A 21,502-nucleotide genomic window follows, 5' to 3' on the forward strand; every position below is an offset into this window, starting at 1 on the left:
CAAGCCGGATTGGTGATGTTGCTGCCCATCCTGCAGCCAGAGTGGGAGCAGAGGACGTCACGTCAAGCCTCTGCTGCGTCCAAACGGTGGTCAAGGGACGCGGTATTGAACCTGGGGGCTGCAGTCTTTTTGCCTTTCAGGGCCATGTCTTCTTTGCAGCAGTCGTGGCTGGAAGCACTGAGAAGTGTGTGCGCCGCTGCACTTTAAGTATGGTGCCCGGCATGATGATGCAGCGAGATGATGGCATGGCGGCCGAATGCGAGCCTGCTTGCCATGGAAACAGCGTGTTTCCCAGGAATGCAGAATTAATGTGGCGGGTTTGGGATGATATGGCGTGAAGAGCCTTCATAGCGGCTGGCTCATAAAATATGGTTTCACTCACCCGCTACCACACTTAACACAAACCTGGGACGATTCCACCCTATGTTTCCCCCTTTTTTTTATCAACTTTTAGGTGGTCCTTTGCTGGTTTCCGAAGCACTCCCAATAATCAGACTGACTACTATTCTTGCAACATTATAAACCTCTTCTTTTAATCTGATACTGTCCTTCCTAAGTAAGTCACGGATTGATCTTTGTTACTGAGTTCCTTTTTAATAAAATGTATTTTTTGTTGAACATTTTGAATTGGTTCTTTAATTCTTTCCACTGTATTTATCACCATCCCTTTTAGTCTATTTTCCTAATCAACCTGACCCAGCTCTCCTCTCATACCTATGTAGTTGGCTTTGTTTAAGTTTAAGATTCCTGTTTGGTCTGGAGGATGTTGCTTTCAGACTTAACATGGAATTCCATTACATTATGGGCAGCATTTTCCCGTCAGCGAGCGGGGGGGGGGGGGGCCCGCTCGCCGACGTGTAAAATGATGCGCAGTGATGTCAGGCAGGCGTCCCGACGTCACCGCACGTCGTCATTTAGATTTTCAGTTCGGCGGGTGCACAGCCAAGTCAGCTGCATACCCGCCGAACTGTCAAAGGCCTATTAAGGCCATTTAAAACCTAATTAACTCAATGTAATGAGCTGCCCATCCAACCTTAAGGTTGGCGGGCAGGCGAAGAGCCCAGGCGGCATTCGCATTTTTCATGAAACCTCATCCACGGTTGGGATGAGGTTTCATGAACTGTTTTAAAATCTAATAAAAATTTATACACTTATTCTTTGACATGTCCCAGCTCATGTGATAGTGTCACATGAGGGGACATGTTTTAAAAGTTTAAAAATCCTTTATTTAAAGGTTTAACACTGAAACAAATCTCCCTGAGGCACCTCTGTGCTTCAAGGAGATCTCTGCGCTCTTTCGCGCGCATGTGCGAAAGAGCACAGGGAACCACTCAGGGAATCCCCCTCCCGCCCGCACAGGGAGCGCTCAGCGGTTCCAGGCGCGTATCATGAGCCAATTAAGGCCCGCCCATGTAAAATGGCGGCATGGACCCGATCGGGGGTGCCGATTGGGTTCAGGCTCCCCCCCGCACAACCCCCCCCCCCCCCACCCTCCGACAGGGGGAAATTTCTGGCCTATGATTACTTTTTCCCAGTGGATCTTTTACTATGAGATCACTAATTAATCCTGCCTCATTGACTTAATAACCTAATGGTTGTTTAAATGGTACAATATCAAATCACGGAATTTTAAAATATTTTAATTGTGGAATATATGATTTTTTTTAACATATCGGCAAAAGCTACCTTCTGTGCCTTCCCCTCTTGCCCCCACTCAGCCATAGACAACAAACAAAAAAGTATATGTGGCATCACATTGCTTCTCTTATGTTTTGCTGCAGCTAATGATTTGATTCGCCAGGACCAAACAATGTGCCTCCTGGATGAACGGCACAAACGTGATGTGAAGAACTTAAACAAGGCTATTGCTGAATTTCGTATATGCTACCAGAAACATGAAACACGTCGTGAGTTTGATCTGAATGACCCACAGGCCTTAAAAAAGGATGTACCTGCCCGAATTTCAGACACCGACCCTCGCTGCACTGTGTCCAGTATACAAAAGCTTCCTGGGGAAGACTTACAGCAAGAAGAACGGATTAGACGTCAACAGGAACAAATCAGGGAGTGGCTACTTGCACAACAGAAAGACTTAAAGAATGCTTTGGAAGACCAGAAGTTTGCAAGTTAGTAGAATTACAAAATAACACACAATCTCATGATTGATAAAATATCTGTCATTATTGAATAACCAATTGTACAAGAGATCACTTAGACACCATCTGTGGAGAAATACCTCTTGTCTGTTCTGTGCTCCTTCAGACAAACTTGTACAGACTCAAAGTTATACCTTAGTGTATTGTAGCACTAATGTATCACATTTTATTTAATAGTTTATTGCCACACTTTTATTAAAATAATTTATTGCCACTCTTTTATTAAAATAAAAGTATAATTTTCCTTCATGCACACCCTAGTTTATTAAGTCTCCATTCCCATACTGTACACCATTCCTCAGTTGGAAAGTATGCAGAGCATGGTTCCCAGATCACCGATTTCAGCCATTGATCAGCTCTGCTTTTTCAATCCTCATCCAGATTGTTGGAGTTCTGGTGAAAGGTCACAGACCTGAAACATTAATTCTGTTTCTCTCTTCATAGATGCTGCCTGACCTGCTAAGTATTTCCAGCATTTTCTTTTTTATTACAGATTTCCAGCATTTACAGTATTTTGCTTTTGCTTGGAGATTAGGTGGTGAACAAAATGGAAAGATCTTGCATTTACATACCGCCCTTAATAGACTCATGTATGTTCAAAACTATTTTACATTAATAAAGCACTTTTGAAGTCTGGTCACTGTTGTAATATAGAAAATGCAGCAGCCAACTGGTGCACAGCAAGCTCCCATAAACAGCAATATGATCATGACCAGAATATCTGCTTAATTGGCATTTGAGAGACTAATGCTGGCCAGGATCTGTTAGCACCTATTCTTGTACCATTCAAATCTGGTTTCAAATCCAGTCTGGACTGATGAAAAGAAAGTCCCTTCTCTCCACTTACTTGGAGGATCCTACATGGATTGTAGATTGGGCACATAGTTCTTAATGATTATAATTCTGTGTTACAAAACTTCCCCACAACACATATTGGTGTTCCCAGTATGGGAATTGAGACTTAATAAACTAGGGTGTGCATGAAGGAAAATTATACTTTTATTTTAATAAAAGAGTGGCAATAAATTATTTTAATAAAAGGGTGGCAATAAACTATTAAATAAAATGTGATACATTAGTGCTACAATATACTAAGGTATAACTTTGAGTCTGTACAAGTTTGTCTGAAGGAGCACTGAACTGGTAGTCTCCTTCAGAGACTGCTGAGGAAAGTGCTTTGAAAGAAAGAACTTGCATTTATGTAGCACTCCCCATATCTTGCAAGATGTCCCAAATAATTTCACACAGAATGGATTATGTTGAATTGTAGACACTGCTGCTATGCAATTATAAATAAATTGTTCTACAAACAGCAAGGGATAAATTACCCATTCACATGTTTTTGTTGTTGGATGATGGAAAGATGCTGGCAAGATACTGGTGGAACTTATGAACATAAGAAACAGGAGCATGAGTAGCCCATATGGCCTCTCAAGCCTGCTCTGCCATTTAATATGATCATGCCTGATCTTCTGCCTCAACTCCACTCTAGTGCCTGTTCCCCATATCCCCTGATTCCTTGAAAGACCAAAAGTCTGTCTCAGACTTAAAAATACTGAACAATGGAGCATCCACAACCCTCCAGTTGGAGAACTCCAAATATTCACAACTTTCTGAGTGAAGAAATTTGTCCTTAACGGAGTCCTAAATGATTGACCCCCTGATCTTGTAACTCTGTATTCTAGATTCCCCAGCCAGGGGAATCAACCCCTCTGGCTACCCTGTCAAGCCCTTCAGAATGTTTCAATTAAATCATCTCTCATTCTTCTGAATTCCAGAGAGTATAGGTGCAATTTACCCAGCCTCTCTTCACAGGGCAGCTGTCTCATTCCAGGAACCATTCTGGTCAACTTTTGCTGTACTGCCTCAATGCAAATATACCTTTGCTTTATAACTTTATTTTATAACTTCTTGCCCTTCTTCATATAGAATTGATTTTCTGAATGAACACTACTGACTCTCTTTCTTGCTGGCTACACAAATTGGAGAATTGCAGATGAGCATCACAGGATTTTATTTCATTTCTTTTACTAAATTAAAACATATGAAAAATGTGCTCATGATTTCCCAATACGTGAGGGCAGCAGGCATGGATCCCTGCTAACTGCATGCATTCCAAAACTGACCCTGTTGTGCCATGGTCTTTTGAACACCTGCCTGAACAAGGAGATGAGTGTTCAATTTTATGTCTCATCAAAGAATGGAAATGAATACGATAAATTAAGCACTGTTACATCGAGGTGACAAGTCATGCAATTGTGATTTGTATGAAATATATTGTTTGGACAGTGAAGAGCCTTATTCTGTCTGTGGCCTGTAATGCACTTGATTTGCCAGCACATTAGAAAAATGTGCCATTCTTATTGTTTAATAACCTGTCCATTGTAAAATTTGAAGTAAAATGGTAACCTTCCTAAGTCTATACTTAGTACAATTTTTGTTCTGTTCTTTGTTTCAGATAGATTGTATGATAAGTATAAGATAGCTCAGGATCAGAGAGCTTGTGAACTGCAGCAAATGGAAGAAGACATGAGGAGAGCCGTTACTGTAGCAACTAAAGATTTTAATCGGGCACAGGTTTCAATTTTCTCCCTGCACTATTTTTTTTTGTTAGAGACTAGATCAACAGTACGCATCTCTTCTGCTTTCCATAATTCACATATCCATGCTTCCCCCTGTTCATAAAAATTCCTCACTTGCATAAAATGCACTTTCATATACAGGATAGGGAAAAGGTGGCTACAACTGTGTTTCAGTGCTTATAGTTCCATCAGTCACCTGTTCACTCTATTCTTTTTGAAAAATCAAGGTCCTGGAGATGGATGTAATTTTAGTTAGAGGTCACATGATTGTATTTTGTTTAGAAGTACACAGTACCAGACCTTACCAAAATCTTTGAAGATGTTGAGTCATTACCAGATGATTAACCCAAACATTCAAAGCAGTGTTCCATAGGTGCATAATATTTGTAAAAAAAAAATCATCAATGTGTAGTCATACTGTCAACCATAGATTAAGACAGAATTTACAAGGTGATGGGATGATATGAGCATACCAATGTAGAAGAAATGGGGTTGTTTGAAGGATAAGAGGGATTGCACATCTGAGAGAGAGGGGTGAACATGAACAAATTTCTAAAAGGGAAGAAAAGATGGAATAAAATGAAGCAGACTGAAGATAAAGCATTGGATAGAAACATATTGGAATATCTGGAATCTAGAGAGCTAAGAATAAAAGAGGGAGGGCAGGGGTTTAAAATGCATCAGATTGAGGTATCAAGTAGGAATATCCAGTTTTCCTCACGCATCTGAACTAATACTTAGACCTTAGGCCAGTACTTAGGTATGGAGCTTATATTATTCAACTGATTTTAGGTTTGTTAAATTTCTATATTTAAACCTAATTTTTTTTCTGCAATACACAGAACATTCACCCTGGAAACACCAATTTCTGGTTGCGTTCTCTCTTGTCTGAGTGAACAAAGTATTGAATTTCAAGCCATGGAAAGGAAGTTTGGGAGACATGTATAACAATAGGCTGCTGATCCGATATTGCCCATGTTCCACTTTCATCAATAGCTAAAACCACCTCCATAGTTTCTCAGATTTGATTCCCAATTTTGATTAAACTTCATTTTACTGGGTGCTTCCGGTGTTAGTTCTTGAGCAGACTGCCAGACTGTGGTCTTCAAGTCCACAATCAGCCAGGAAATCAACCTTGTATCTAAAAGACCTATGCAAAGTGAGCCGTGTGTCTGGTACGCAAGCCTGCAGATGATGGCTCAAAGCTTGATTGAAATTGGGCCTCGGGCCTTATCTTCGTAACGCCAGAGAGCTACAGATGTCAGTCAAAAGTCCCAAAACTGCTTGGTGGTACGGGCCTTCTCAAAATCTGCTCTTCTGGTTCCACATTGAAGTGAGTTTAAAAAAATCACAATTTGTCTTTTGTACAGTTAGCTCCAGTGAATCCTTTAAAGGAATTCAGGTTAGACAATGATTACCTGGAAAAAATTAGTGAAGCATCTGCAGCACATACTCTGCCTAGTTTCTGCTGAATTTAGCAGCGACATCCTGGAACAGGCAGTAAATGCCAGATTAGCATATTGAAGCAGCCTAGTGCCTGCTTTAGGTGGGCACCTCAGGGACTTGGAAATCAATTTAGGAGTGAGCTCATTGCTGGGTGAATCAGACAAGTGAGAACACAACCAGAAATTGGTATTTCCAGGATGAATGTTTTGCATTTTTAAAAAATTGTGCGATTTCTTTCCCAGCATTCTTTGAGATGGTGTCTTGAAGATCATGCAGGAGAAAATCTGCCTTACAGTAGGTGATCTAAATAGAGAGTGTGATTTTAACTTTGGCAAAGATATATGGGGTGATAGCAAATTAGCTGCCCAGTTTACACTCAGTCTAATGTTCCCTTCCATTGATTTCAATGGAAGGTATGATGTACATTGGCTGACTAATTTGATGCCTTCCATTTCACGTCGCCAAAAGTTAGAACTACTTCCAGTAGGTAGAATGGAGCAACAAATCAAAATACATTTTTCTTCTTGATTCTATTATGTTTCACAGAGAGAGAATAATGTTGTGAGAGTTTTTTTTTATTTTTATGTGACTCAGGCAACTGAATCAGCTACAAAACATAAGCTTGAAAAACTCCAAGAGCAAGAAGATAATTCAATTGAAATTGAAAACCAGCTTCACAATGACTTCCTAACAGAAAACCCAAGTCAGGCACTAAGTGCTTTTGGACCAAATAGAGTCATTGTGCATCGTTGGAAAGGAATGACCCCAGTTCAAGCGGATAATGTCACTCGCAAACAGAAGCAACAAGTCCAGGAGAAAAAGGTACAAATATCAGCTGTCTCCAGTTTTGCCCATATTCTTTGCAACTTGCCATATTTATATTTTGTACACTTCTGACATTGAAACCTTCCATTGCCTTCATGTGTTGGAAACTTCTGTGTGATAGTGAGTGGCAACAGGCATTGATTATTAAGCCAATTTTGCCTTATATCTACACAAACATACAACAATGGATGCTGGATGGTGATCAGCAATGGGGATTGTAATAATTTTTCCATCTTCCCTAACCTGAGGTCACTAAGACCAACCCTCATGTTTAAGCTTTTGCCTTGGCTGACATCAGCTAAGTTGGAACAGATCGGGGAACAGTGTCCTTTCTGGAGTGTGTGGCTTTCTGTTCTATTACATGGTATTTATCCACTGAACCATTAGAATCTCTGCGATGTAAAATATTCTGAGAAAATATTGTCGTGATTTGAGCTCACACCAGACACTCTTCATGCTGAACACACTGTGTTTCAATAAATAAGCCCTGGCTCCCTGTAATACCAAATATGACATTACACATAACCTTAAAAGTGGTGAAAAACAACCCTATTTACATTCATATATATACACTAAAAATAATATGTAACATCACAATAAAATCCTGATCTCTCTAAAACTGGCAAGAAATACATTAAAGCATGTAGGGCTCTTTTATGAATATCTGCTGTCAACCAGGAGCCTCATCCATTCACCAAATTGGAAAATTAGTCTCCCTTTCAAAAGGGCTCAAAACTTTAAATTAGAACAGGCTTCCATGATGAGAACTTATACATTAGACTAATGTAGTACCTTTCATAACCAAAAGACATCCCAAAGCACTTTACAGCCAATGAAATACAATTGAGGCATAGATACTGATTTAAGATATGAAATGCAACAGCCAATTTGCACACAGTCTACTCCCACAAACAGCAATGTGATAGTGACTAGATAATTTGTTTTTGTGATGTTGGTTGAGAGATAAATGTTGGCTAAGCCGCTGGTTTCTTCTTCAAAATAGTGCTGTGGGATCTGAGCGGACAGACAGTCTAACCTCTTGTCAGAATAACTGCAACCTCCAATAGCACAGCATTCCCTCAGTAGCACAAGTGTCAGCCTTGATTTTCCTGTGCTCAAGTCCCAAAGTACAGCTTGAACCCACAACCTTTCCACTCCGAGGCAAGAGTACTATCCACTGAGCTACAGCTGATACAACATATGATCCTTTGTTAGCTCACAGTCATGTAGTAGAACAAGAAAGAGGGAGTGACAAGTACAAGAAGAGGAGAAATTTTAAAAAGTGCTACCTTTCTGACTTATACATTTGTTTCCTTTTGATTTTAAACTGATGCAAATGAAGATCAAAAGATGTTCAATGCAGTTATATTATTTTGTCAATCAAAATAGGGTTAACAAATATCAGAGTTCTTAAAATTAGAAAAGCAACTGACACATCTTCAGAACACAACCAAACTGAGATTCGTTCTGGGTTAGTGCCTTATGGGACAATTTCAAAGGCCATAGACTGGTATAAAAGTGACTGACAACACAGTTATCAATATAATTTATTTCTATCAGCTGCATGGCATTTGTGTCTTCAAAGTATTTACAGAAATCCACATAAACAGAAGTACAACAAGTACGCTTGAAGTGACAGTTTTGCACTAGCCAATGCTGTGAATTTGCCGCAAACTCTTACCAAGATGGGCTCACAGCCAACGGCAAAGAAAACATTTTAGAAAAAAAAACATATTGGGTTAAACTAATAAAACTATTTAATACAAAGAGTATTTTCTTTAATTTTTAAAAAATCTTTAATAAACACCAATTTGCACTTTAAAGCTTTGACCAACATTGTATCCTCAAACATTAATTATTTTGTTCTGTGCCCACCTTCTGTACCACAATAATTTGAATTCAATCAGTATGTGTATTTTGTTTTCATGGAGAAAGGAGTAACTTAAAATAAAGAGGGGGAAAAACTGAAGGCAGAAGTCTGGGGAACTGAAGGCAGAAGTCTGGGGAAAAAAACAGTTGACTTCTAATGAGAACCTTATGTACACAATGATTTGATTACCAAATTACTATAGCATGAGAAATGGAACAAGAATTTTGAATTGAATGTGCTCTGACGTTAACTTATGATTTAAATCTTCATAATCCAATAAAATGATTACCACAATATATTGCATTACATCAATTGGAAATACACAATCTAATCTTGGTAAGGTTTGAACAAGAATGGACTTTTACCATATTTAGAAAAATCAAGAGAACTAAAGAATATGTTATGACTAAAAAATATGCTGATTGCCCCTTTTTGAGTTTAATTTTGTTGATTATCTATTGGAAGTATTGAGTGGTGTCAATGCTAGGATGACTCCTAATTTAATATACCACCTGAACTCAGAAAATGAATGCAAAATGGTCAAATTATTCCAAAGTATAAGAGACAGGGGAATTGATAAAGTTAACTCAGTGGGATAAAACATGAAAAATGCCAGTTGAAAATTAATATAAATGCTAACACAGGAAAAAAAATTGGATAATGTACCATATGAATGATGTTGAAATAGTAAGGATGAAACCGAGAGACATAGTAGACTTAGTAGATTCAGCCGAAATAACAGAGCAGCAGTTAGCAGGGTCAACAGGATGTTGAACTGGCAACATCTGTGGAGCGAAAAACAGTCAGCATCTCAGGCTGATGACCTTTTGTCAAAACTGTTAACTTGAAATCCTGACAAAAGATCATTAGCCTGAAACGTTAACTGTCCCTCTCACCACAGACGAGACCTGCTGAGTATTTCCAGTGTTTTCTGTTATTAATTTCAGATTTTCAGCATCTGCAGTATTTTACTTTTCTAAAGGATGTTGAACTACATTGGTCAAACAATAAACTCTAAGGCCGGGATTTTCCATGCACGCTGACGTCGGGCGTGTTCGGTGGCATGAGTGGACAATGCAGCGAGAAGGCCAAAAATTGATTTCACGACATCATGTAGCCAGTTTGCGATCGTCTGCTCAACCTGTCGATGGCGGGCCATGTTCCCCGACGTCGGGAATCTCATTGTAATACATCAGCATATCATTATAAGCCCAGTCCGCCGGACTCATCCCCCACCCCCCCTTGCTGGATTGTCCACCCTTGTTGGCGGGAAACGTGCCGGTGCAGAACACGCCTTGACAACTGTGATGCACAAAAGTTGAGACTTACTGCCAGGTCCTTGCTCACATCGCTGATATCCAAGGAGCAGAATATTCTCTAGCCCAACAACAACAGGATCCTGGAGGAACATTCATGGCATGCTGGGTGGATTCTCATGGACATGGCTCTGCTGCGAGGCAGCTCATGGAAGTTGGAAAGCCACTGTTGATGCTCACAATGGATGATGGCCGAACGGGTGGGAGAGGAAGGTCTAGGATTCACTGGGAGAGGAAAAGGTGTCGGGGAGAATGGAGGTATCGGGAGGGTGAGGTTGGGAGGGGGAAATTAAGGTGTTGTCGGGTAAGGTTGAGGTGGGGGAATGAAGGTGTCGGGGGGTGAGGTTGGGGGGGTGGGACTGAGGGTGTCAGGGAGATGACGTTGGGAGGAGGGGAATGCAGGTGTCAGGGGGGTGAGGTTGGGAGGGGGTGGAGGGAGTATGGGGGAGGATTGGTAACGGGGGGAAAAGATGGTAACTGGGGAGGTAGGTGTAAGGGGGGCGGGGGGGGTGGTGGTGGAAGGTGTGAGGGAAGGAGTTTGGAGGGGGGGAAAGAGTACAGAGAGGGGAAGAAGTGCAGGGGGAGGAAGATGTGCAGAGAGGGGAGAGAGTCCAGGAGGAAGCAGGAATGCGTAGAGGGGAGGAAGTCCGGGGAGGGAAGGAGTGCAGAGAGGAGAGGGAGTCCTGGGGGAGGAAGGAGTGTGGAGAGGGCAGGGAGTATGAAGGGAGGAACAAGTGCGGGGAGGGGAGCGAGTAAGGGTGGAGGAAGGAGTCGGGAAAGGGGAAGGAGTAAAGCTGGAGTAAGAAGTGAGACTGGAGGAAGGTGTCGGGAGCGGGGAAGCACTAAGGGTGGCGGAAGAAGTAAGGGCGTCTGAGGGAGTCAGGAAGGGGGAGGGACTAAGCAGGGGAAAGTCTGGTGAGGGTGGAAAGACTAAGAGTGGGGAAGGGGGTTCCATGTGGGGAAGGAGTCCGGAGGGGGGCAGGGGTTCCAGAGGGAAGGGGTTAGGAGGAAGGGATGTACAGGTGAACATGCAAGAGAGGGGTCTAATGGGTCCATGACTGCCTCCTGGGGAGCAAACTGAGGGTGGGCATGGTATGAGGGAATGATGAGAATAACCTAGGGCAGAATGAGGCGGTAAGGTGGGAGGGTGAGGGTTCAACAGTAGCGGTAGAAGGGATGGCAAGGGTGGTTAGTGGGGACTCAGATGATGACATGGACCCTGGGAGTGGGAAGGAGGAGGTCGGGGAGGTGAATGTGGATGGGGGTGGGATTTTCGGGAAGGAAGGGAATGTGCATGTTCACCTGGACATCCCCAAAGGAAAAGGGTTGTGGCTGATAGGTCATCGAGGGGAGGTGGAAGGTGATGCCGGGGTTGGGGGTGGTGGTCAACTGTGATGGGGGAAAGGAAATGGGTGACTGGGAGAGGGGAAAGTATGGGGGAGTGCACAAGAAATCAAATCCAGACCATGCTGTCCAAATCGAAAGTGAAACAACAGTCATAGTGGGCGAGATCAGGTGCTGCATGGGAGTGTGATCATTGGGTAGGCGGAGGTGCAGGTCAGCTCAGATGGACAACTGAAAGCGAACCCTAGCAGGCAGCATTCAAGATGCTCAGGACATTGAGGTAAGTATGATACATGAAAGGTTCCCTGGTGTGGGAGAGTGCTTGCACAGGGCTCCGAAAGGCCCTGCCAAACACACACTTCTCCCTCCAGAATTACTTGTTGGCCAGCTGCTTCCTCTGTGGTGTTAGAGGATGAGGTTGAGGGGCTCACAGGCAAAGGGAACTCAGAGGGAGAGGACAGCCTCTGACAGTCCTGAGTGGATGACCCAGGGATGTCCAGCTGCCGGTCCTCCTGCCTTCGGGTGCCCAAGGGCCCCAACCTGACACTTTGAGGGGAAGAAGCACCTGGACAGATGTTGAGGTCTGCACACATCTCTGCATTCTGCTGCCTCATGGGACCCATGGACCAGGGTCTCCATGACATCTGCCACCCTCCCCATGGAGACCTCCATACACGCACATGAGTACCACTTCATCAGAGAGCAGGCGGCGCACTCCTCCGACTCACGTACCATTCTGCTGAGGCCTTCCAACAGCTCTGCATGATGTTCCCACACCTTCTGCTGACTCTCCAGGATGAATTGGAAGGCCAAATTTAGAGGCTTATCATCTGACTCGGACCCCACAGACGTTTGATCCCCAGCAGTCCTCCGAGTGCCAGGGAGCTCTGCTAAACCTGCCTACTGCTGCTGCGGACATGTGTCCATGCGGTGACCACCAGATTGTGAACCTAAGCCTGTTCCAGATCTAGGTCCCACCGAGGTGTGTGTCTCTGCCCTGGTGCAGGATGTGGGTAAGCTCTGTGATGGGAAATAAGGCTGCTTATTTCCAGCTCTTCAGTGGAGGGAAGTGCCCTCTTGGCTGGAGGTGAGGACCAGGATGGAGCTGAGGGAATGGCTGGCTGAGGGTGTTGGTCACTTGGCAGAGCTCCCTGTGAACCAAAGTAGAGATAAGTAGTTCATGGCAACAGAGTCAAAAGCAGGAGAGAGAGCACTCACATTTGCTTTAAGAGAGGGATGATGTGGTGCAGGATCCTTACGAGGGTGTTCGCTACAGACCTCACCATCACCACAGGCACAGTCCATCTCCTCACCAGTCAGTGCAATGGCACATTCCTCAAAGTGAGTGAGGGGCCTAATGTGGGTCACTCCACCCCTAGGCCTGGGACTTCTTCCTGCTCATGTGAACAGGCTTCTCCTGCATGAAAACATGAAAAGATGTAGAGAGTGTGAGCAGGACACATGGCACTGCGTGGAATGTTTATATGGTGAGCGGAGCATGGACAAGATGAGGATGCGAGCTGGAGAGGGTATGAGGCTGATGGAGATGTGAGGGTGTGTGTGAGAGTTAGAGGCATTGTCCCTTGAGGTGTGAGATCCCAGTGGATGTGTGATGGGTTTGTGAGTGTGTGAGTTGAGTGATGAGAAGAGTGAATTACCTTGGTGGAAAGGATGAGACTATTCATCCTGTAGCGGCACTGGGTGACTGTCCTCTTTTGTAGGGCATTGCCCCTGACCACTGCCCCTGACCACTGCTGCCATCACCTCCCAGGCCGCATTGATGAGGTTGCAGTCCATCCTGCAGCCAGAGCGGAGGTAGAGGACATCACTGCGAGCCTCCACTGCATCCAAAAGGTGCTCAAGGGTCGCGTCTTTGAACCTAGGGGCTGCAGTCTTTTTGCCTTTCAGGGCCATGTCTTCTTTGCAGCAATGGCAAGCTGGAAGCACTGAGAGGTGTGCATGCGGCTGGACTTTAAATATGGCGCCCGGCATGCTGAAGCAGCAAGGTGATGGCGTAGCAGGCGAATGAGAACCTGCCTGCCATGGAAATGGCGTGTTTCCCTGGAATGCATAATTAATTCAATGGGTTTGGGATGATACAGCGTGAAAAGCCGCCATTTTGGCTGGTAGGTAAAGCGTCATTTTACTCGCCTGCTACCGCACTCAGTGCAAATCTGGGACAATTCCACCCTAAGTCAGAAGAGGTAATGATCAAACTTTATAGTTCTTCAGTTAGACCGCTTATGGAAACTGTGTCCGGTTTCAATTGCCAAGAAAACATGTAGTGCTGGTGACAGTGCTGAGCAGAACTGTAAAGTTGATTTCCATATTTCATTTTTTTAGTGAGGCTCCTGTAGGATCCAGATTTACATTTATTATTGAGGGTTAATGTTTTAACGCTGTTGCTCTCTCCAAAGATGCTGCTACACTTGCTATTCTCTCTAATTATTTTGAGTGTGCAGGCAGCTTGTTTGAGCGTGTGGCCCCTTTATATTTTTTGTGTGGCTGTGCATGCATGGTAACTTCAAGGGGTTAACTTGTGTGAGGCCTGTATGGGGTTGTTTGGATTTCTACCTGGCCACATGGCCATGCAAATTAGAGGGAACATTGCTACTGCTGAAGATTTCTATTACTTTCTGCTTTTATTGCAGATTTCCAGTTTCTGCAGTGTTTTGCTTTTCTACAAGCATTAGGATGAACAGCTAGAACAAACCAGCAGAAAACCTTGAGCACCATAGTCATTATGAAAGACCTCAATTAGGCCCCATCTAGAATACTGTGCGCAATTCTGGTCCCCTCACACGGTGTTAAATTAAAGGGCTCTAGAAAAGGTTCAGAGAAAGATCATTAATGTGCATTTTAAAAACCCTTACTTAAAATGATATATTAGGGACACCTTTTTTACTCTAAAGAAAATGTGGAATAAATTTACTTTAAGTTATTACGATCAGTTGAATGGAGGTTGAATGGCTCCCCTCTTTCCCTCTCTTTGTTTGACTGCAACAGGTTTCTTTCTTTGAGAAGGATATACTTGCCAATTCAGTGAGTACTTAACTGTTTGCGTTCTGTGATCATAAAAGAACCAATCAGACAGGTTTTCTTGAGTTCAACAAAGAAAGAGGTTAGTTTTATTATACTTAAACCGAGCTTAGTAAAATAATGAAATACACACACACACAAAGTCCACGCGCACATACAAATACAGGTTACAGAGTGGGGAAGGATAGGTTGGCCAAATTCGAATCTGTAAAAAAAAAGTATAAGAGTACACAGCTGGTATTTTAGTTTCATGGTGAATTCAGTGATCTTGATGCATCCAATTAAAAGATGTAGAGAAGTGAGTTGGTTGTTCTTCTGGAGACACAGCTGTGGAGTTGAGTTCTTTCCATAAAATTTCTGTCTGCTACACATGGAGAGTGTGTCAACAATAGCAGGTCAGGCCCAAAGTTTGCAAATTGTGTGGAGAGAAGAACAGGAGGTGATCTCTCTGTTTCTTAGCTGCTTGTGTCATCTGCAGAGAAAGCATGTGCTTAAAACACACAAAGGGGATGGCTTGTCATGTAACCACCTTCTCCAATTACCAGTAATTTAAACATGATCATTTATTCCAATTGTAATTTAATTAACTCATTCTGGAAAGCTGTCTTAAATCAGGGTCCCATTGCCGAAGTAGTCCCATTAGTCTTTAATGGCCTGTCTGCACCAACTGAATGGCTTAGGTGATTTCCATAGATGCCTTCTGAATGATACAGAAGATGTGAGTATTCTGCTTTCCCCAGGACGGCGGGGGCAGGGGAGAGGGGTGGTGAGTTTCTGCAGAAATGCTGCCTTCATCATACTGGGGGTTAGAATGAGGAATGTACAATAATGCTAATTAGGTGGCCATCTTGGCTGTGAGTTCAAGTGACTTTTAATCTGTATTTTTTTTTCATCTGGCTTTTAAAAGGTTCAATTCATGATTCCAACTGTTAAATTAAAAATTATTATTTGGCATGAAGCACATCTTCATGATACTTCCCCACCATGCAGCCATGCAGATTGCGGGGTGGGGGGAGGCCAGGTGATCATTGGTGTGGGGAGTTGGGCGATTAGTGAGGGTGGGGTGTTGGGTAGTGGAGGGGGTGCCAGGTGGTCAGGGGAGGTCAATTGATCAGGGGAGATCGGGTAGGTGTGGTGGGCTTGGGTAGTCGGGGGCGTCAGGTGGTCAGTAGGAGGGGTCGTATTGGGGGAGTGGTCAGTGGGTGAGGTGGTCAGTGGGTAGGTTGGGGATCAGGTGGTCATTCGGGGGTGGTTAGCGGGGAGCTGGACAGTGGGTGGTGGGGTGGTCAATGGGGGCTTAGTGGTGGGGGTCAGGTGACCAGGGGATGGTCAGTGTGGGTTTGGGGAGGGCAGTCGGGGGAGGAGAGGGCAGTCAGGGGGCCCCATGGGGGATCAGGGGTCCTCTGGGGGTTCGGTGGAGTGGGGTGGGTCCGGTAGGTGGGTAGGGGATTGGAGTTTAGCCGGAGGTCCTACGAAGGATCGGGAGGGTAGGAGAGTCCTGTGGGGGATCAAGGGGATAGTCGGGGAGGGGTCCCAAGAGGGGCTGGGGGACTGGGGTATAAGTTTTAGGGGTTTTGAGGTATAAACCCGTTATTCTTAATTACTAACAATGGGGTCTTCAGTTGTGCCTGACCTAACAAGATACAAATACTTATGAATCAAGTAGAATTTATTAAGCACAATTTTACGTATACTTAACAAAAAACAGTGAAGACAACATGGATTACTTTTATCCCTCAAGGCCCTAGATTCCTCGAGTGCTGCCAATGCAGGCAATGCCTTTCTTCTTCTGTCTCTGAGGTGACGATACATTGAACTGTGTTTCAGAGAATCATACCACAGAAGCCATGGTAAAACTGTGCCAAAGAAGATTTTGATTTTCCAACTTTTAGCCCTACATCTCAACCCTTATTTGGAAATAGTCCAAATTCACCTCTTTCATTGACTTAGGGTGAGGGTCATCTGGTGTTACCCCACCTCTAACAAGAGTCATGTAGACTGAAGACAAATATCCATCCCTTATTCCCTGGGCCCCTAGAGGTACATTCCAGTGTGAACAAATGACACATCCTTGTAGATGCAGAATAATTGAACAATGTTACGTCCTCTTATCAATAACACAACCCACTGTAAACATTCACATCAACATATTTTAACCCAAGTACCACGGATACTAAAGCCATTAAGAACAAATGTCAGGATAGAAAGGTGTTCCTCCAATACAGATATGGTTAATCAATTAATGGTTTTGTTTAAAGCTAAGGGCCTGAATTTTACATTCTGAGGTCAGGCATGCGCCCGACCCGAATGCACATGAAATTGCATGAGATGACGTTGGGCATGCATCCCAACATCATTGCGCACCGGAACAATATTGAGGCCGGCAGGTGTGCGTGGGAGTTGGAGCCACGCCTACCGACAATTAAAGGTGCCACTGGTGGTACCTCCTCCTCTGAGAAGGAAGAGAGGGGCAGAAGGGAGAGGAGGCCGGGTGTCCGTAGGCAGTGTCCAAGGGAGGAGATGCACAGGCACAGGGGGCGCAGGGCCAGCAGGGAGTCCAAGGTGGAAGGGGCCGCAGAAGACACCACTAACCTGCTGCCAGAGTGTGCAGGCAGCGATGCAGCTATCTCAACATATCAGAGGTGCAGTGTTGAAGAAGGCTTCGCCTCTCCAGGGAGATTGTGACCTCTAAATGTCAGATTATTGGGCCAGAGATCATGTCCAACTGTGGCCAGTGGCCACCCCATGCCAGTCGCCCTCAACTTCTATGCCTTCAGCTCTTTCCAGGGGTCAGTGGGGCATCTGTGTGGAGTGTCCCAATCAACTGTCCACAGTTGCATGAAGCTGGTGACCGATGCTTTGTTCAGGCAGGTAATGACATTTATCCATTTCCGTACAGACGAGGCCAGCCAGGCTGAGTGAACCAGAGGCTTCACTGCAATTGCTGGGTTACCCCGCATCCAGGGTGTCATCGACTGCACACATGACAATCAAGGCGTCAGCGGGTGAGCCAGGCGCCTTTGTCAACAGGAAGGGATTCCACTCCATGAACATCCAGAAGTTTGTGACCACAAGACGCAGATTCTGTAAATCAGTGCAAAGTACCCTGGCAGCTCCCATGACACCTACATCTTCCGACACTCACAGTTGCCAAGGCTGATCATGACTGGATGGATGGCTGGCTGCTGGGTGACCAGGACTATCCATTGAAAAGGTGGCTTATGACGCTTCTCTGGCACTCAAAAACAGAACAAGAACAGCGTTATAATAGGAGTCATGCCTCCACAAGGGCGGTGATTGAGAAGACCATAGGTCTACTGAAGATGAGATTCAGGTGCCTGGGCCATTCAGTGGGAGCACTACAATACCGTCCAGAGCGTGTGTCTCTGATAGTTGTTGCATGCTGTGCACCTGTGTGGAGTGTCCCAATCAACTGTCCACAGTTGCATGAAGCTGGTGACCGATGCTCTGTTCAGGCGGGTAATGACATTTATCCATTTCCGTACAGACGAGGCCAGCCAGGCTGAGCGAACCAGAGGCTTCACTGCAATTGCTGGGTTACCCCGCATCCAGGCTCCACAATCTGGCTTTGGCAGGGGGGACCTACTGGAGGAAGAGGATCTTGAGGCAGCTCCACAGGCCACAGATGATGAATCCAGTGGTGGATTAGAAGAGGAGCCCAGGAAAGAACACAGTGAGGATGTGGAGGCAGACCTCTGGAACCTTCAGGGAGGCAGGGACACCAGGGAGGCCTTTATTCAATGCTCCTTCAGCTAGGCTGCCAAGGCACTGCTTTCACCTAAATTCAAGGGTGCTGCCTCCTTACCGGATGTTTGAAATGACCCATTCCATTGAACCCAAAGTCCACTCAATACTTTTGCAGTAAAGTTTAAGGCCACTCACGTCCAGCTTGGCATACTGGCGTGCCCTGCACCTACAAAACAAGTGAAGCATACTCAGGCCATTAACGCAAAAGCAAAATTTATATAATGTCGAGACTCATAGAAAATGAACATAACAATATACGGTGTTAATCACCGCACCAGCAAATAAATTAACAAAACATGGCAGAGAAGAAGATCGCCCGTGAAAAGTCCCTCTTGTGCTCACGTTTGCAAGTGCTACATCTTGGCGACCCCACCTTGCTGGCAGTGGCATTGGAGGTAGCCTGCTGGCTGTGCTGTCCTGTTGGCCTTGATGACCTTGGCGGTCGTCCTCTGGCCAGTGGTGCCTGTGCCCACCTGGGAGGGCGCCACATCTGGGCATTCCTCTTCAGATGCCAAGGCCACTGGCAGAGGGGTGGAGGAGCTGCTGCAATCATTCAGTGCGCCCTGAGAGGGGCCCCCAGAGACGACAAGCAGCTCATGTGCCAACGTGACGTCGGTCTGGACCTCCCTACTTGCCATTGATGGACGGGCACCTAGCAGAGGTACTCAGTGCCTCATCCATCTCTCACACTGGCAGAGACCTGCTGAGGTCATTGCCTGTGTGAGGGCTTGCAGGTCTGAGTGCAACCTCAGAAACCCCTGATTCTGCTGCTGGAGCTGCCTCTGCATGAGAGTCGCCACTCTCTCAATGGAGGAGGCAGTGCACTCGGTGCTGAGGGTCAATGCAGTACTCATGCTCTGCATGGATTTCTCCATGATACAGACCATGGCATGCAAACCCTCAGGAATCTCCGCCAGATCCTCCCGCACATCCCGCTGGGCATCCAGTTTCTGCCGCCTAATGGAGGACCCCAGAGGCTCGTCACCTGCCTCGGACTCAGCATGGCCCTGGTCTCCAGCAGCCCTCTGACTGCTAGCGCCCTGGGCACTCTCTGCCTCCGCCTGCTCCCCATGCAAGTGTGTTGTATACCCACATTGTAGCTGATGATCTAATGCCCACTGAGATACCGGTATCTGCAAGTGGGTGTGATACAGGTGTATGTGACGGCCACTGGTGCTCCAGCATCAAGGGTGGCTCATGGGGGTCCTGTACTTGTTGGCTGGATGGCGATTCTAGGGGAGAAAAACGAAAGGCATTGGATAGTGCAAAGGCTAAGGGGCCTGACAATATTCCGGCAATAGTACTTGTGCTCCAGAACTTGCCGCACCCTTAACCAAACTGTTCCAGTACAGCTACAACACTGGCTTCTACCCAGCTATGTGGAAAATTGCCCAGGTTTGTCCTGTATACAAAAAGCTGGACAAATCCAACCCGGCCAGTAGACTGTCCCATCATCTCGATCATTGGTAAAGTAATGGAAGGGGTCATCAATAATGCTATCAGGCAGCACTTGCTTAGCAATAACCTGCTCACTGGCGCTCAGTTTGGGTTCAGCTAGGGCCACTCAGCTCCTGACTTCATTACAGCCTTGGTTCAAACATGGACAAAAGAGCTGAACTTCCAAGGTGAAGTGAGAGTGACTGCCCTTGATATTAAGGCCGCATTTGACCGAATGTGGCATCAAGGAGCCCTGGGAACACTGGAGTCAATGGGAATCGGGAAAAACTCTCCACTGGCTGGAATCATACCTAGCACAAAGGAAGACGATTGTGGTTGTTGGAGGTCAGTCATCTCAACTCCAGGACATCACTGCAGGAATTCCTCAGGGTACTGTCCTCGGTCCAACCGTCTTCAGCTGCTTCATCAATGACATTCCTTCCATAATAAGGTAGAAGTGGGGATGTTCTCTGATGATTGCACAATGTTCAGCACCATTTGCGACTCCTCAGATACTGAAGCAGTCATGTTCAAATGCAGCAAGACCTGGACAACATTCAGGCTTGGGCTGATAAGTGGCAAGTAACATTCGCGCCACACAAGTGCCAAGAGAGAATATAACCATTGCCCCATGACATTCAATGGCATTACCATCACTGAATCACCCACTATAAACATTGACCAGAAACTGAACTGGACTAGCCATGTAAATACTGTGGCTACAAGAGCGGGTCAGAGGCTAGGAATCCTGTAATGAGTAACTCACCTCCTGACTCCCCAAAGCCTTTCCACCATCTACATGGTACAAGTCAGGAGTGTGATGGAATACCCCCCATTTGCCTGGATGAGTGCAGCTCCAACAACACTCAAGAAGCTTGACGCCATTCAGGACAAAGCAGCCCACTTGATTGACACCGCATCCACAAACATTCACTCCCTCCACCACCAATGCACAGTAGCAGCAGTGTGTACCATCTACAAGATGCACTGCAGGAATTCACCAAGGCTTCTCGGACAGCACATTCCAAACCCACGACCACTAATATCAAGAAGGATAAGGGCAGCAGATAGATGGGAACATCACCAACTAGAAGTTCCCCTGCAAGTCACTCACCACCCTGACTTGGAAATATATCGCCGTTCCTTCACTGTCGCTGGGTCAAAATCCTGGAACTCCCTCCCTAACAGCACTGTGGGTGTGCCTACACCACATGGACTGCAGCGGTTCAAGAAGGCAGCTCATCAGCATCACCTTTTCAAGGACAACTAGGGATGGGTAATAAATGTTGGCCCAGCCTGCGAAGACCACATCCTGTGAATGAATTTAAAAAAAATGTCATTAGTATTAGTCATCACACTGTCGCTGTGCATGCCAGGCGGGCTGGTGAGAAAATGGAGATCTGCATCATGGTGCCATCGTCTTTCAATAAACAATGGGGTCTCCAGGTTTGAGATTTCTGTTACAGATGAGATAACACAACAATGTTTATACACTTTGATACCCTCGCATCTGTGCACTTCGTCAGACCCCTGCCTCTCCACGACTGGTGGACCGAGCTGGGCGCCGGCACTCCATCCCTAAGGCATCTATCAAGTACCTTGTCAATATGAGCAGGTTTCAAGGGCCTCCATCTGTCCTTTACGCTGTTATCGCGTCTCTTCTCCTGAAAGGATGGAGGAGCATTGATTAGTCCACTCTCTATCTGCAGCGCCAGTGCA

At 45.4% G+C, this 21,502-nt stretch overlaps 1 protein-coding gene across 1 annotated transcript in view; it reads left to right on the forward strand.

Moving 5' to 3' along the window:
• The window catches only part of LOC144696693 (RIB43A-like with coiled-coils protein 2), a 44,334-nt gene that overhangs the window by 19,652 nt on the left and 3,180 nt on the right, over positions 1 to 21,502 (forward strand). Inside the window, exons 3-5 of the mRNA XM_078568301.1 lie at positions 1,782 to 2,126; positions 4,615 to 4,733; positions 6,779 to 7,006. Of these exons, the coding sequence (XP_078424427.1) occupies positions 1,782 to 2,126; positions 4,615 to 4,733; positions 6,779 to 7,006 (692 nt within the window). The remainder of the gene's footprint in view (positions 1 to 1,781; positions 2,127 to 4,614; positions 4,734 to 6,778; positions 7,007 to 21,502) is intronic.

The sequence above is a fragment of the Cetorhinus maximus genome, chromosome 22 (genome assembly GCF_964194155.1).
Source record: "Cetorhinus maximus chromosome 22, sCetMax3.hap1.1, whole genome shotgun sequence".
NCBI classification, from domain to species: domain Eukaryota; kingdom Metazoa; phylum Chordata; class Chondrichthyes; order Lamniformes; family Cetorhinidae; genus Cetorhinus; species Cetorhinus maximus.